The sequence below is a fragment of the Sapajus apella genome, unplaced genomic scaffold, assembly GCF_009761245.1.
Source record: "Sapajus apella isolate SASKATOON/1434 unplaced genomic scaffold, GSC_monkey_1.0 scaffold1, whole genome shotgun sequence".
NCBI classification, from domain to species: Eukaryota; Metazoa; Chordata; class Mammalia; order Primates; family Cebidae; genus Sapajus; species Sapajus apella.
Genome location: NW_022436941.1, coordinates 63,661,354 through 63,677,918, shown reverse-complemented (window position 1 = coordinate 63,677,918; position 16,565 = coordinate 63,661,354). Strand labels below are relative to the sequence as shown.

Below are 16,565 nucleotides of genomic sequence, written 5' to 3'. Positions count from 1 at the left end.
GGGGTGGGAAGAAAGCCAAAAAAAAAAAAAAAAAAAAAAAAAAAAAGGAAAATCCCAGTTATCCCTCTCCAAACAGGTGACAATCTAACGCCATCAGGAAAAAAAAAAATACTTCTTTTGCTATCCCGTGTGACTTGAGAGTTCCTTGTGCCCAGCTTGCGTCCCTGTGCGCATCTACTACTCACAGAGCCACTCTAAGCACGCTCTGCAGTATCAGCATCACCTGGCAGTTTGCTAGAAATTAGAAATGCAAATTCATGAGCCCCAGCCCAGACCCACTGAGTCGGAAATTCTGAGGGTGGGGCCCAAGAATCTGAGTTTCAACGTGTTTGAGAAGGACTGCATCGCCCATATGAAATGGAAAACAGCTGGTCATTTTCTGTATCCTTGCATAATAAAAAAAAATGGTTAGTGTCACGGTGCCACCATTTCCTCAGAAAATAATTTCTTTTTAATTTTTTTAAAGACAGAGTCTGGCACTGTCACCCAGGCTGGAGTGCAGGCGCTCTCACAACCCACTGCAGCTTCGTCCTCCCAGGATCAGGCAATCCTCCCACCTCGGTTTCCTGAGTAGCTCGGACTGCAGGCGCACCCACCGCGCCGGCTAATTTTAATATTTTTTTGTAGAGACGGGGTCTCGCTATGCTGCCCAGGCTGGCCTGTAACTCTTGGGCTCAAGGGATCCTTGTGCCTCGGCTTCACAAAGTGCTGGGATTACAGGCGTGAGCCGCCGCGCCAGGCTATGAATAATTGCTTATCGCCCTCCCTCCGTTTGTTTTTCCCATCATCGGCATCCACCCACTCCACAATGGTCCAACAGGTGAGGGCACAGGTATAGAAGGGCCCCGCATTCCCTCCAGATTTTATCACGCTCCGGCACAAAGAGAAAAACAGCTCCTGGCGACCGCATGAAAACCCCGATTTCAAAACAGCCACATGCAGTTTAATTTCCTTAAAAGCTTGGCCGGAAAAGGTTTCTGTGGCTTGAGACCCCAGCTGGGCCGGAGCGACAGCTCTGCACTTTGGGGCGGGGGCGGGCACAAGGTGATCCGAGGGAGGGGGATGACTCGCGGTTGTGTTTTGAGTGGTTGCTTGGTTTATCTTTTTCCTCCAGCACACACACTCCCTGTATTTTGTAGACAAAAAGTGACAGAAGCAACTTTCGAAGCCAAAAACAAAAAACAAAACAAAAAAAAAAACCGAAGAACAAAAGTCAACGTGCAGTCTCCCCAGAGGAAAAGGAACCGCGCTGTTTGTCCCTCAGTAACTGAGCAACACCCCGGACACTGCCTGTGACTTCTGCGGTTTTTCTTGCACTTCTCCGCGTTGGTTCACTTCCACCCTCGAAACGCTCCAGAAGTGAGAAATCAGGCGGGGCGGCCGCCACCCCCAGGCCGCCAGCTGCGCGGAGGCCCCAGCTGCAGGGGGTCCCGGCCCGGCGTCCCTCTCGGCCCCTTCCCTCTCCCTCGGGGGAGAAGGGGCGGGTCCACGCGGTCTGGGAGCTGCGCCCGGCACGCGGTAGGGGTCGCTGCGTCTCGGCGCGCGCTCCCACCGCGGAGAATAACGGGGCCTGGCTGGAGGAGAAAGGAAACCTGCTGCGGGCGGCGGCGGCGGCGGCGGCCGGCCAGGGAGCAAGGGAGGAGAGTTCACTTTTACTCGAGTGTTAGCGCGCGGCGGCCGCGGCTGGCGCTGGCGAGAGAGCACCGAGGGAGCGGGTCGCCGATCTCGGGGCGGCCAGGGGAAAGCGGCGAGAGGCGGGATCCGAGCGCGCCGGCGGGGCGCAGAGCCCGCGAGCCTGGCCAGTGAGGGGAGCCGCGGGGGACGCGCCCCGGGCGGGCCCCCGGAGACTCGCAGGATGCCCCACGAAGAGCTGCCGTTGCTGCAGAGACCTCGCTATGGCTGTAAGTGCGCCGGGCGCGCGGGGCTCCCACTGGCCTTGGGGAGCCTCCTCCCCGAGGACCGTGTTGATGAAGCCGAGGGAGCCGGCTGCGCGGCTTGGCAAAGTTGGGAGCTGGAGTTGCAAAGGGCAGTGAACGGCGTTCCCCGTTCCCCCTCCCCCCAATTACTAATCTCCAGATGGCAACGTGGACCCTCCACTCCGCATACGGCAACGGGGTGCGCGGGCAGTGTGGGGGCTGCGCTCTGGGACAGACCAGGTTGGGGTTTTAGGGGTATCAGGTGAGGAGTCCGCGGAGCTCCGGGCCGCCGCGGGCTGGGGCCAGGGGATGGCGTAAGGAACCGGATTCTCCCAACCCAGAGGTGGTGGAAAGTTTGTTTGCTGTGGCTACAGGTGGGCACTGTGCGTGGGGCGCACTCTGTAGTGCAAAGTCGTCTTGACTGGAAGGGCGGGCGTCTCCTTCTGTCCCGCGCCCTCAGACTTCACCTGAACCGCTAGAGCCGTTGGCCTCACGGGTGTTAGTCTCTCCCTACAGAACCCCCCCAACCCCTTTCCTCCCCGCTCCCCTCGCGCCGGAGGATTGCTGTGTGGAGAGGTCGAGGCACTGGGCCCAGGGGAATCCCGTGGGAGCCCGGGTGACTTGAATGAGATGGTGTCGATTACCCAGCCAGGGGCTGCCCTCGGAAAGAGGTTGCTCTGGCCGATCGTGAGTGGATGGAGCCAGATTAGCACCAACCACGTGGCTTCATGTGCAGAGTTCAGAGTCCTAAACATGTGCCAGGAAGCATTTCCTTTAAAACAAACAGAAAGTTGGCCCGCTCTGTCTCTCCAAGGTGGCCCTGTCAGTGAACCCAAAGCCGAGGACCACAGGTTAATCTTTGCCCAGGCTGGCCTTGGTGGCAGAGGTACCAGGTTTGGATTAAGGCGGTGATACCTCCAGCAGGGTGTTTTGTTTGTATGTGTGTGTGGTTTCTGGATGGGTCGTAAGGCCGCTGACTTGATTAACTGAAAAAGGGCTCCTCAACTTGTATCTATTCTTTCCCCTCCTCCCCCCTGGATGTCGAAGATGGGAGGTTATCTTTCCTGTGTTACCCTTGCCATGAGGCGGAGGCCTGAGGACTACAACCTCTGTAGTCTAATGCACTCAGCAGTTGACTGAGACACAGCTTTTTGCCCTTTGGTAAACCACACAGACAGCAGAGCCCGTTGAGTTCTAGGAGGAACGCTGTCCTCATTCAGTGTGTGCAGTGACAACTTCAGGTTGGTGGAAGTACTTTAACACTGTAGTAATGTTTATTTCTAATTACAAGAAACAGAACATCAGTCTCTTATTTTTTTTAAAAAACACTATTATTTCTAATTACAAGAGTTGGAAGTACTTTAATGTGACAAGCTCTCAGAACATATGGTGGTTTCACTGTGTGAAATGATAAGGTAACCGCAAAGTTCTGTAAACGAGGTGAATCTATGTGAGCAAATGGTTTCTTGCTACTACATGATTGATGTTGGCCCTCATTAGCAATACATAGTGCAAAATTTCCATGAATGTGGTACATTAATGCAGCATTTCTGTCAATCCCTGCATGTGTATCTGTGATGCTGCTTGATTTTCACCGAAGAAATCTGTGTTTTAAGTGCACTCCAGAAGAAGCTATTGAGGGAGTCCAGATCTGGCAAGCCTGAAGCCCACTCCACAGGGTGGCCTTCTTTGGAAATCTTCATCCAGCTTTCCTTACCAAGATGGTGTAAGGGGGTGGTGTTCCATATCGTTGGAATCACTCCCAGTTACTTTCCCTCCGCTCATCAAGTGCTGGCATTCATTGGTCACTTAACACTGTCAAAAATGGAAAATATTTGCCTATGTTTCTTTCCAGACTTGTCACCCTGAAACATTAAGGCTTTAATATGACAGTTACGTCATTAAAATGAACACTTTTATAATTTTGGTTTATGAATGGTGTATGTTCAGTGTATTCATAACATGATATCTAGCAGAGTAGACTTCAGAGTTAATAGGCATTACCTAACATTGCCTATTCACGCAGAAGAGGGCTCTTTGGTGTGTTAGTATAATTTCTGGTTGTTGTTGGCTTTCTGAGCCTCCTATCAACATGAGACTGAAAATAGCGCTTGAGTTCTTCTTGGGAAGGCTAGGGAAGGATAACACAGGATTGTCCTTGCTCTGTTGTGTTCTAGGGCTGTGCTTTTTCTTGTTTATTGGTTTGGTAAGTAGTGGTTCAGTAAAACCCCAAATTATAACAGTCTTTATCCCTAGCATTTAAAAACAAAGTGGCAATACATTGTTGTAATTTCAGTTCTAGTGCTGAACATTCTGAGATGTTTGAGACTGGGCTTTAAACACAACTTTTTGGCAGTTTGAATTAAGCTGTCTATTGCTTATTTTGGGTCTGGGCTTCTGTTCTGCTATCTCTCCTATCCACATGAATTGTCATTTAATGCAGTATTTTTTTTTTTTTAACTCAGCTCGGGACTGTTATGGTCTTTCTCCTCTGTACCAGGCTGAGTGTCTGTAAAAGGCCACATACTAAATTGCGCTTGAGGGATTTCTCAATGAGTTCTCCATGAGGGCTCAGACTCTTCTCAGGTTTCTGACAGATGCAAAATTGCTGAAGTCTCCCTGATTTGCACACAGGAGCACTGGATTGAAATTAAATAGACAGTTTCTATTTAATTCTTGCTATTGTTGGCCACATCTTCCTGCAATCTGTGAAGTTATTTTTGTGTAATGTTAATACTACAAACAAAGCTGAAACCATTCAGTAATGCAATTCTGAAGGGAAGAGGTGGAAGAGGGAAGTGACAGTAGGTAGCTGTTTAAACTAATGCAGACATAAACATAGTATATACTATATATTGTATATATAGTGTTTCTGTGCTCAACCAAATTCAGATGACTCTTATGCTTAGGTATAATTTCCAAATAACTTGTGTTATTGTGATGAATTATGATGTACTTGCCAAATTAATTCTGAAAACACATTGCTGCCATGATCTGTCATAACTTTTGTTCCAGTTACTTGAGCGTTAAAAACACCAGTGAGAGAAAAAGAGGGGTTTGTGACTAGACAGATGACTTCACTTACCACTGATAACCCAATCAACACTTAAGTGCCTACAGTTTGTCTCTAATGATTGCATAGGCAAGAGCTGTGGTTTCCTACCCTTTACAAGATTCAGAGCCTTCCTTTCATGAGATACATTGTACAAAAAAATGGGGATCAGTGTTTTACTGTTTGCTTCTTCTTTCTTTGTTGTTCTTTTTTTATTGTACTTTAGGTTCTGGGGTGCATGTGCAGAACATGTAGGACTGTTGCATAGGTAAACACATGGTAATGTGGTTTGCTGCCTCCATTCCCCCATCACCTACATCTGGCATTTCTCCCCATGTTATCCCTCCCCAACCTCCCCTGCTGGGCCACTGTCCCTCCCTTGCCCCCCACCAACAGACCCCAGTGTGTGATGCTCCCCTCTCTGTGTCCATGTGTTCTCATTTGTGTCCATGCGTTCTCATTGTTCAACACCTGCCTATGAGTGAGAATATGTGGTGTTTGATTTTCTGTTCTTGTGTCAGTTTGCTAAGAATGATGGTTTCCAGATTCATCTGTGTCCCTAAAAAGGACACAAACTTATTGTTTTTTATGGCTGCATAGTATTCTATGGTGTATATGTGCCACATTTTCCTTGTCTAGTCTATCATCGATGGGCATTTGGGTTGGTTCCAGGTCTTTGCTATTGTAAACAGTGCCGCTATGAACATATATGTGCATGTGTCTTTATAATAGAATGATTTATAATCCTTTGGGTATATACCCAGTAATACTGTTTGCTTCTTTTAAAAAGTGCCTCCTAAATCCATAGGGGGTTCGGGGGAGAAGGGGGATTGAGAAGGATTCTGGTCGAGCATTTTTTTTTTTTTTTTGAGGCAGGATCTTGCTCTCTCTCCCAGGCTGGGGTACAGTGGTGCAATCATGGTTGACTGCAGCCTCAATCTCCCAGGCTCAAACTATCCTCTTACCTGAGCCTCCTGAGTAGCTGGGACTACAGGTACACATCACCATACCCAACTAACTTTTGTATTTTTTTTTTTTTTTTTTGTAGAGATGGGGTTTTGCCATGTTGCCTAGGCTGGTCTCCAGCTTCTGGGCTCAAGCAATCCTCCCTCCTTGGTCCCCCTAAAGTGCTGGGATTACAGGTGTGAGCCACCACGCCTGACCTGATACTGTGAGCTTCTGAGTACTGCTCTCTGCTGTTGTCTGAATGGTGAGGTTTCTAAGTTACTCGGAAACTGGAGTTTTGGGATGGTTAGTGCAACTAAACTCTTATCCCTCTGCAAGGACCAATCTGAGATGAAATTTAAGTTCTGAACTAGTTAAATCCAGTTGTGTAAAGGGGGACTGAATAAGTCTGTATTTAGCACAGCTCAGCTGTAACGTCCTATCAGTGCTTTCATTTGAACCACAGAAGGGTATATGCAGCCTTGACTTGCGATACTGTCTTCAATAGACAAAAAGTCATGCCGCTCCCTCATATGCTGGTGTTTTGGTTGAGTTTTTCAGAAGGAACTTTAAGGTCAATAGCTAAAGTGTTATTTTAGTGTGCTTTTAACTTTAATTACACATGCTGTTAGCCAGAATGACTTGTTTGGGAGAGTTTAAGCTTGTAATACCCAGTTTGTTTTAGAATTTAGTGTTATTTGGGGTGTTAACCCCTTTTTCTCTAGGGAACCAATGACTTACTATTGTCCTTTCCGCTCCCACTCTGCAAGCTTTTTAACAGCCCCTTCTATTTAAAAGGCTGGGCATGGTGGCTAACGCCTGTAATTACCGCACTTTGGGAGGCTGAGGCAGGTGTTCATGAGGTCACATGAGGTCAGGAATTAAGACCAGCCTAGCCAACATGGTGAAACCCCATCTCTATTAAAAATATTAAAATTAGGTGGGGCACAGTGGCTCATGCCTGTAATCCCAGCAGTTTGAGAGGGTGAGGTGGGCAGATCAAGAGGTCAGGAGATCAAGACCATCCTGGCCAACATGGTGAAACCTTGAATCTACTAAAATACAAAAACTTAGCCGGTCACGATGGTGTGCTCCTGTGGTCCCAGCTACTTGAGAGGCTGAGGCAGGGGAATCGCTTGAACCCTGGAGGTGCAGAGAGCCGAGATCATGCACTCATCTGGCAACAGAGCAAGACTCTGTCTCAAAAAAATAAAAAATTAGCTGGGTGTGGTAGTGCACGCCTATAATTCCAGCTTCTTGGGAGGCTGAGGCAGGGAAATCCCAAGTAGGGGAATCCCAAGCAGAGGGAATCACTTGAACCGGAAGGCAGAGGTTACAGTAAGCCGAGATGGTGCCACTGCACTCCAGCCTGGGTGACAGAGCAAGACTCTGCCTCAAAAAAAAAAAAAAAAAGCTAGTATACAAACAGATTAATGTTTACCACATCTTCATGGTAACCAAAAGAGAAACAAAGGCTACTCAGTGTCTGATTTGTTAAGGTCAGGTTAGTCCTACAGTGCAGCCATTTTAATACGGGATATGGAACCAAGGTTTGTGAATTTACCAAGGACTGGGTGCTTTTCGTGTGTTACTGTTGTCATCAGCTCATTATGACCTTTGAGAGGGCCAGTGGTTTTCCCACTTCACAAAGAAGCTGAAACCCGTGGTACTGTCTCAAAGCCATGCTGCTAGCTGGTGGCAGGGCAGCTTGGAAGTAGCACTGTCAGATCCTGGAGACTTTCCTCATTGGCTGTTGCCAGTTTGCTGCCCCTGAATCATAAATGTTCACCCCTTCTATGTCTTTCAGGTGTTTGTCATGATTCTCTTAAAATATAGAAACCTCTAGCTATTTATGCTGGATGTGGTGGTATACACCTGTAGTTACAGCTGCTTGGGAGGCTGAGGCAGGAGGATCAAGATTTCTAGGCTGTAGTGTGCAATGGTCACACCTGTGAATAGCCAGAGCTCTCCAGCCTGGACAACATAGTGAGATCCCCCTCTCCTCTTCTCTCTCTCTCTCTCTCTTTTTTTTTTTTTTCTTTGAGATGGAGTTTCGCTGTGTCACCCAGGCAGGAGTGCAGTGGTGAGATCTGGGCTTACTGCAACCTCCACCTCCTGGGTTCAAGCAATTCTCCTACCTTAGCCTCCCACATAGGTGGGACTACAGGCATGCACCACCACATCCAGCTAATTTTTGTATGTTTTAGTAAAGATGGGGTGCACCTGGCATGTACCACCATGCCAGGCTAGTTTTTGTATTTTTGTAGAGGTGGGGTTTCATCATGTTGGCCAGGCTGCTCTCGAACTCCTGGGCTCAAGTGATTTGCCTGCCTCAGCCTCCCAAAGTGCTGGTATTATAGGCATGAGCCACGGCACCCAGCCTTATATGGGCTTTTTGTAGAGTATATCTAAGCTTTAGCAAAAGATTTAATGTATATTCAGAGACATCCCATCTCTTACTGTGAGGTGCTGAAGTGAAAGAAAGGCTTTTCCATAATAATATAGTGACATGTGCCCCAGTGATTGCAAACAGGATAATTTGTAAAACATACTTTATTGCATACACTGGCCATACCTTAAATGCTAGGATTGTTGAGAAATGAAGTAGAAACTCGCAGTAGTACGGCAGACCTGCAAGCTGATACTTTGTCACCTTATTGCCCTATTTTATTTTTCTCTCTTGAGAGGCAGTATGGTAGTGATAAAATGACAAAAGCTTTGGAGTTGAATAGACTTCCATTGCCTGCCTCAGTAGCCCTGGGGTTTTCTCCAGTACCTCAAGAGGTGTGTGGAAATGATGTATCCATAGAGGTGGCTGATGTGGTTCCTGGCACATGGTGCTAAACAAGTTGTAATTGTTTCAATTAATCGAGCACCTAATACTAGCAAAATATTGTGATGAATGAAATGCCACTTAGCTGCTGACAGCTTACCAGAGAATCTGAGTGACAAGTAAAAATGCTTATACTTTTAGTGCCCTTCCAAGTTCTGTGGAAGAGAAGATAATGAGAATGTTGGATTTGGATGGGGACAATGGGAGGACTTCATGAAAGTTGTGAATTTGAAATCACCTTGAGGAAGTTCAGAGGAAAACCTGAAAGGCATGCTAGTATATTTGTAGTGTCGGTAGTTTGGAAGGGTGGCCACTTAGGATGTGTGGATAGACTCTGGGGACGGGAGGTAAGGGACATACTGTGGAATCTTCTATTTGTGTAGGCAATAAGGGACAACTGGAGCTGTCCTGAGGAGAGGCACCTGACACAACCCCACATTGACATATCTTCTTGTTTTTTGAGATGCTTTCAAAAAACAACACCCCAAATTTTTCATTAGAGACATAGGTGAGTGGCCCAGTGAAGTGAGTGACGGGGAGGCAGGTATGGCGACACTTAGGGATGGGAGCATTTGGTGCTCTCTCTCCCAGCTGCTCAGCGGCCCTTCACTGTGTTTCTGGGTTTGGCTGTGTCTTTCGGATTAACAGCTTTGCTGGATGGTTTTGCCCGTGATTGGTGAATTCTCTAAGAACAGGCAAAAAAAAAAAAAAACAAAAACACCAAGTTGCACTTAGAGCAGGGCAAGGATCTTGACAACTGAATTCTCTAGGGGCTAGGGTTTCTCCCACCTCCTTTTTCCTCATTCTCTCCATCCATTGTGGCAATGTTTACCTTTCAGATTTCACTGATTTACTGTCCTGCAACGACCAGCATCCCAGCTTTGTTGAAGAATGACTTAGACTGTGTTTCCAATTTATTGGCAATTGCCTGAGGAACTTTCACTTAAGACCTTGTGTGGGAATTTATTAAGCTCTGATTGGACTTTCCTTTAATTTTATAATCGTGTATTATGTATGACTTCTTCCTGCCAAGGTGCCTAAGAGGAGCTGACAGCTGTTTATTTAGTAAATGCAGTGGGTTTCAAAGAGCAGTCTCTGGAGCAGCAGCAGCAGCAGCAGCAGCAGGGGAGCATCGCCTGAGAACTTGTAGAAAAGGCAGATGCCCAGGCCGCACTCAGACCTGCCAAATCAGACTGCAGCAGGGCCAGCAGTCTGAGTTCTAACAGGCCCTCCAGGTGGTTCTGATGCACTAGAGCATCAGAAGGATAAAGAGGCATTTCTGATATCATAGTTACTCTTCATGGTGCTTGCAAGTTTTTGTCAAGTAAGTGAAAACACATGGGTATGTTATGGACCGCATTATTTACAATATCTCTTGAATGTTTGATTTGTAAACCACATACTAACCTGGGCCTTGATTACTTTACAGGTTCATGTTTATTTTATAGAATTAATTTTGGTATGGCTTTAAGTTTGCTTTTCTTCCTTGTGGGAAGCAAATGTGATTTGGAAGGCGCTGTGGTTTGACTGTATTCCCCAAAGTTCATGTGTCGGAACATAATCCCCAATGCAATAGTGTTGGAAGGTGTAGGGTAATGAGAGGCGATGAGGCCACCAGAGTTCTGCCCTCGTGACAGGTTAATGTTGATGCGAGAGTGGGTTCTGTAAAAGGATGAGTTTCACCTTCTTTCTCTCTTTCAGCCATGTGATTCCTTTTGCCATGTTAGGGTGCAGTGAGAAGGCCCTTATAAGATGCAGGCCCCTCAGTCTTGGACATCCTAGCCTCCAGAACTGTGAAGAACAAATTTCTTTTTTTTTTTTTTTTTTTTTTTTTTTTTTTTTTTTTTTTTTTTGAGTAGAGACAGGGTTTCACCATGTTGGTCAGGATGGTCTCGATCTCTTAACCTCGTGATCCACCCGCCTCGGCCTCCCGAAGTGCTGGGATTACAGGCATGAGCCACCACACCCGGCCCAAATTTCTTCTTTTGAGACAAAGTCTTGCTCTGTCACCCAGGCTGGAGGGCAGTGGTGCGATCTTGGCTCACTGCAACCTCTGCCTCCTGGGTTCAAGCGATTCTCCTGCCTCAGCCTTCTGAGTACTTGGGAGTACAGGTGCACGCTACCACACCCAGCTAATTTTTGTATTTTTAGTAGAGATGGGGATTCACCATATTAGTCAGATTGGTCTCAAACTTCTGACCTCGTAACCCACCCACCTCAATCTCCCTAAGTGCTGAGATTATAGGTGTGAGCCACTGTGCCCAATCCTAGCCCTATTTTCTCTTGAGAATGAGAAAACTCTTAAGTTATCTATATGGAAATAGTTAGATCTATCAATTTGGGTGGGAACCAAATTAATCCCTGTCTATGTATACGTAAAAACCTAATATAGGCTGGGTGCTGTGGATCAAGCCTCTAATCCCAGCACTTTGGGAGGCCAAGGTGGGTGGATCACAAGGTCAAGAGATCGAGACCATCCTGGCCAACCTGGTAAAACCCCTCGTCTCTACTAAAAATACAAATATTAACTGGGCGTAGTGGCATACTTCTGTAGTCCGAGCTACTGAGGAGGCTGAGGTAGGAGAATTGCGTGAATCCAGGAGGCAGAGGTTGCAGTGAGCCAAGATCATGCCATAGTACTCTAGCCTGGCGACAGTGATACTCCATCTCAAAAAAAAAAAAAAAAAAATCTAATATGTTCTATTGTTTCCAGATATAGTTGGGGAGGGGAGAACATTTGGGTTTCTGTGTTGCATATTTGCCATCTTACAAGGGGGTCTTAGAGGTGTCACTCTGAAGTTACCAAGCATCTTCTTATTTCATTTAGGCTTCCAAGTTGAAGTTGGTCATTGCTGCTGCTGCTGTTGCTGCTTGTCTAAAAGTCTTAGGGTTTATAATGCTATCTAGATAAGAGGAAACTACTTGAAATGTGTCTTAATCTTTCCACTTGCTTCAGAATGTAGAGTTTGACTTAGCTGCCAGGGTCAGCCAACCTTGTGGTCAACCCAGTCCTGTGGGAGTTTAGAAGGAAGATGAGGAAGAGGAAGTACACTTGGTACACTGGGTTCAGCTAACATCCCTCAGGCCTCACCGTCTCTACAAAGTTAATGGAGCTTTGTGTTCATAACAGGACTAACTGGAATGTTGGAGCCATTAGGAATTGAAAACCTGGGCTGCAACTCGTGTGCCCACTTTTTTTTATTCTAATACGTTTCATATAAATGTTTGCTAATAAACCACTCCATTCCTCACCTCCCCCAAAAGGGACCATTGTAATCAGCCAGTCTTGGTCCTTGAAATTGTCGCTTTTCTGTTCTTTGCCCCAGTCCTAGATGAAGCAGGCTTCTTAGGGTGGGATGAGAAGCCTGGTAATATAGCCCCATAGGCTGCCCCGTGAAATATGACTCTCCATTCACCTACTCCCTAAACTGTGCTTCCTCATGCAAGATCTAGTAAGGCAGCCCACCACAGCCTTGCTGCATGCTGAACTCTTAAGAAATTGTCCAGGAACTGGTAGTTATAGAGCTAATACAAACATGCTCTTGTTCTCTATTCTGTTCTTTACTAATGAGTTTTATTTTTCAAAGGAAACAAAGACACATTAATTTGTAAAGAATATATAAGGCTGGGCGTGGTGGCTGAAGCCTGTAATCCCAGCAATTTGTGAGGCTAAGGCAGGAGGATTGCTTAAGGCCAGGAGTTCAAGACCACCCTGGACAACATAGCAAGAGCATGTTTCTACAAAAATAAAATCAAAAAGAATATATAAAGATAATCTTTTTCTCCATGAGAGCCAGGGTCACCTGAGGCCCTTCCCTGCTTTGGCACTGATTCTGGCAACAGTCTCAAAGCTTTCTTCCTCAGTTCTCCAGTCTAATCTTTGCTATTAGTTTGAACTGGCTAAAAGTTTGGAGGATTGTGCTTGCTTATTCCTCTTCAGTGTGGACTCTGCCTGTAACTTTTCACGTTGGATTAGGGGAACTCTGAGAAACAAATAGAGCTTATAATGTGCTTCTGTGATGCAGTTTTGATATCTCTGAAAATGTGTACCTTGCTCTGCTAAGTAGGACAAATAAGACAAACCAAACAGGGAGAGACATCCTCGACCTGTGGACATGTGAATATTTCTAGAAGGTTATGCAAATATCTTTTTAGAAGTTGTCTTTGGGAAGAGGGACTGGGGGCCGGGGTGGGAATACGATCCAAAATAGTTTTTACTATATGCTATATTACCCTTTGAAAAAATAAAGCAAATGTGTGTTTTTGAAAAATATGGTTCTACGTTTATTACTCTGAGAATAATGTGGACAAAATAGAACAGCAGTAAAATCCACGAGGAATCGGGACTGTATCTTTTGGTCAATGCTGTGTCCCCACTGTCTGATACGTAAGCCAACAAGTCAGCAGTGATTCTGTGTAGGTAATGAGATATGTGGTGATCAATATTTTTTTCTCTTCTTCAAATTTTCAGCTATACATGTTTTTATAGTTAGACTATAAAAGTTAAGTTAGAAAAATTGTAACAGTTACCGTTTGCTGCTCAAGATACAAAGTTCTCTTTAGCTACAAATTCTGCCTTATGAAAATTACTGCGAAAGACAGATCTGTTATTGGGAGGATTCAATGGCAATATAATTTTTCAAGTATGTATGTGTGTACATGCATAGACAGAGAATGAGGGACAGAAACGTTAAGAGGCCCAGGACTCTATAGTTGTGAAGCTGTTGCAGTTAATAATTTGTGAAAGGGGCTGGGCACGTTGGCTCACACCTGTAATTGGACCACTTTGGGAGGCAAAGGCAGGCAGATCACTGGAGGCCAGGAGTTGAAGAACAACCTGACCAATGTAGCGAAACCCTGTCTCTACTAAAAATACAAAAAAAAATTAGCCGGGCCTGGTGGCATGCGCCTGCAATCCCAGCTATTCCAGAGGCTAAGGCGAGAGAATCCCATGAATCCAGGAGGTGGAGGTTGCAGTGAGCCGAGATCATGCCACTGCTCTCCAGCATGGGCAGCAGAGGGTGACTGTCTCAAAAAAAAAAAAAAAAAAATTGTGAAAGTAAAGTGTGTAGGAAGCAGATCTGTAAAAGGTAGTAATGAGTCAGCTAATGTCCATGGGGAAATAAAGGTTGTGACATAAAAGTGGATTGTTCTCTTGACTCACAAAGTGAACTCTGAAGAGCTTGTGAAGAGGTAAACCACTCGTGACCATTCCCTCATTCAATAGGAGTTGCTAGATGGCATTTATAAGATGGAACTTATATAGGGTTTATGACCAGATGCCTTCAGGGGTCAAATGTGACCACAGCTTTTATAAAATAATAGGAAGCTTTGGAGTGTCTTTCAGCTGGAGAATGCATTTGCTACCTTAGTCACTCAAATTGGAAGGAAAACATTTGTGAGCAATGTACAGGCAAAACAAGATAGATTAGTCTTGTTTGGCCTCTTGGGAGCTGCCGTTGGCCTCAGCATCATGCTGTAAAACGGAGGTAGCTATGGAAGTATTGTCACCTAGACCAATGAGAGACAAGAAGCGCTGTGATAGCAAGGCCTGCATCTAGCATCTGAGGGCCTAGACTGAGGTGCCACTTACTGTGTGACATTGCATATAACTTCTTTGAGCTCTATTTCATTTTGGAGACAGGGATCTTACTCTGTCACCCAGGCTGGAGTGCAGTGGCATCATCACAGCTCACTGGAGCCTCAACCTCCTGGGCTCAAGTAATCCTCCTACTTCAGCCTCTTGAGTAGATGGGATGACAGGCATACACCACCATGCCCAGCTAATTAAAAAAAATTATTTTTTGTAGAGACAGTCTTGCTATGTTCCCAGGCTGGTCTGAGCTTCTTTCTACATTTGAAAAATAAATTTATGTTTACCCTACCTCAAAAGGGGGTGAGGTATGGGAGATTGCTCTGAAAATTGTTCAAGTGTGTGTGTGTCTATGGTGGGGAGGGATTTGCCACTTATTTGAGTTATTCTTTGGTGTAGTTTTATTAGTGTTGAAAAGGGTTTATCATTTAATCATTACCTCAAAGGCAGTGCTACCTTAGCTTTGTGACATCTGCTTTAAAATTATTTATTTATTTATTTATTTTTGAGATGAAGCCTTGCACTGTCACCCAGGCTGGATTGTGGTGGTGGGATCTCAACTTACTGCAACCTCCGCCTCCTGGGTTCAAGTGATTCTCCTACTTCAGTTTCCCAAGTAGCTGAGATTACAGGCACCTGCCACCATGCCCAGCTGATATTTGTATTTTTATTAGAGACAAGGTTTCCCCATGTTGGCCAGGCCAGTCTCAAACTCCTTACCTCAAGTGATCCACCCACCTCAGCCTCCCAAAGTGCTGGGATTACACCATGCCTGGCCTATTTATTTGTTTTTTGAGACAGGGTCTGGCTCTGTCACCCAGGCTGGAGTGCAGTGGTGTGATCTTGGCTCACTGCAACTTGCACTTCTCGCTGCAACTTCCACTTCCCAGACTCGAGCCATTCTTCTACCTCAGTCTCCCAAATAGCTGGGATTACAGGTGTGTGCCACCATGCCCAGCTCATTTTTGTATTTTTAGTAGGAGATGGGGTTTCACGATGTTGCTCAGGCTGGTCTTGAACTCCTGAGCTCGAGTGATCTGCTTCCCTCAGTCTCCTAAAGTGCTGAGATTACAGGTGTTTGCCATCATGCCTGACTGATATGTGCTTTTTTTTTTTTTTTTTTTTTTGAAAGGATGTTTGAAATGAGATTTTCCTGGCCAGGAGCAGTGGCTCATGCCTGTAACCCCAGCACTTTGGGAGGCTGAGGCAGGTGGATCACGAGGTCAGGAGTTTGAGACCAGCCTGACCAACATGGTGAAAGCCTGTCTCTACTAAAATACAAAACTTAGCCAGGTGTGGTGGTGGGCGCCTGTAATCCCACCTATTCCGGAGGCTGAGGCAGGAAAATCACTTGAACCTGGAGGCAGAGGTTGCAGTGAGCCGAGATTTTGCCATTGCGCTCCAGCCTGGGTGACAGAGTGAGACTCCATCTCAAAAAAAAAAAAAAAAAAGAAAGAAAAATCAGATTTTCCTTTCTCTTCCAACTTGAAAGGCAACCTTTTGCATTTCGGTAGCAATATCTTTGAGATGTAACTTTTTGGAATCCTAATACATGATTTCTAGCCAGATTCTTCCTTGTCCATCTTAGCATATCTTTTACTAGGAAGTGTGAATTTTGAAAACACAAGTTAATAGTAAGAATCTCTGAACTTAGGCTGGATACAGTGGCTCACGCTTGTAATTCCAGTACTTTGGGAGGCAAATGGGAGGATTTCTTGAGCCAAGGAGTTTGAGGTCAACCTGGGCAATGTCAGGAGACTCTGTTTCTATAAAAAAAAAAAAAAATTAAAAATTAGCTGAGCATGGTGGCATGCACCTGTGCTCTCAGCTATTCAGGAGGCTGACCCAGGAGGATTGCCTGAGCCCAGGAAGTCAAGGCTGCAGTGAGTTGTGGTCGTGCCACTGCACTCCAGCCTGGGTGGCAGAGTGAGACTCCTTCTCAAAAAGAAAAAAAAAAATCTCTAAATTGAAAAGACTTTAAGAGTAGTTTCTTTGAGACCCATGGTGTAGGAGAATGTTTCATCAATGGAAACTACTATGCTAGGGAGGGGGCATCTATATTTTTAATACTGGATGATAAAGCTTGGGAAGGCAATTCTGTTTCCTAATCTGATGACAGAGATTGTTTCTTTAGAAAGCTTATGGCTTATTCTTAGGAAAAGTAGGGGTGGGGGAGTGTGGAAGATAGTGTGGCTGGGGTCACTTAAGGCTTGAGAAGGTTTCCTC

At 45.7% G+C, this 16,565-nt stretch overlaps 1 protein-coding gene across 1 annotated transcript in view; it reads left to right on the top strand.

Moving 5' to 3' along the window:
- The first annotated feature begins 1,114 nt into the window (after positions 1–1,114).
- The window catches only part of IQGAP2 (IQ motif containing GTPase activating protein 2), a 307,815-nt gene continuing 292,364 nt past the window's right edge, over positions 1,115–16,565 (top strand). Inside the window, exon 1 of the mRNA XM_032277951.1 lies at positions 1,115–1,901. Coding sequence (XP_032133842.1) covers positions 1,856–1,901 — 46 coding nt within the window. The 5' untranslated portion in view covers positions 1,115–1,855. The remainder of the gene's footprint in view (positions 1,902–16,565) is intronic.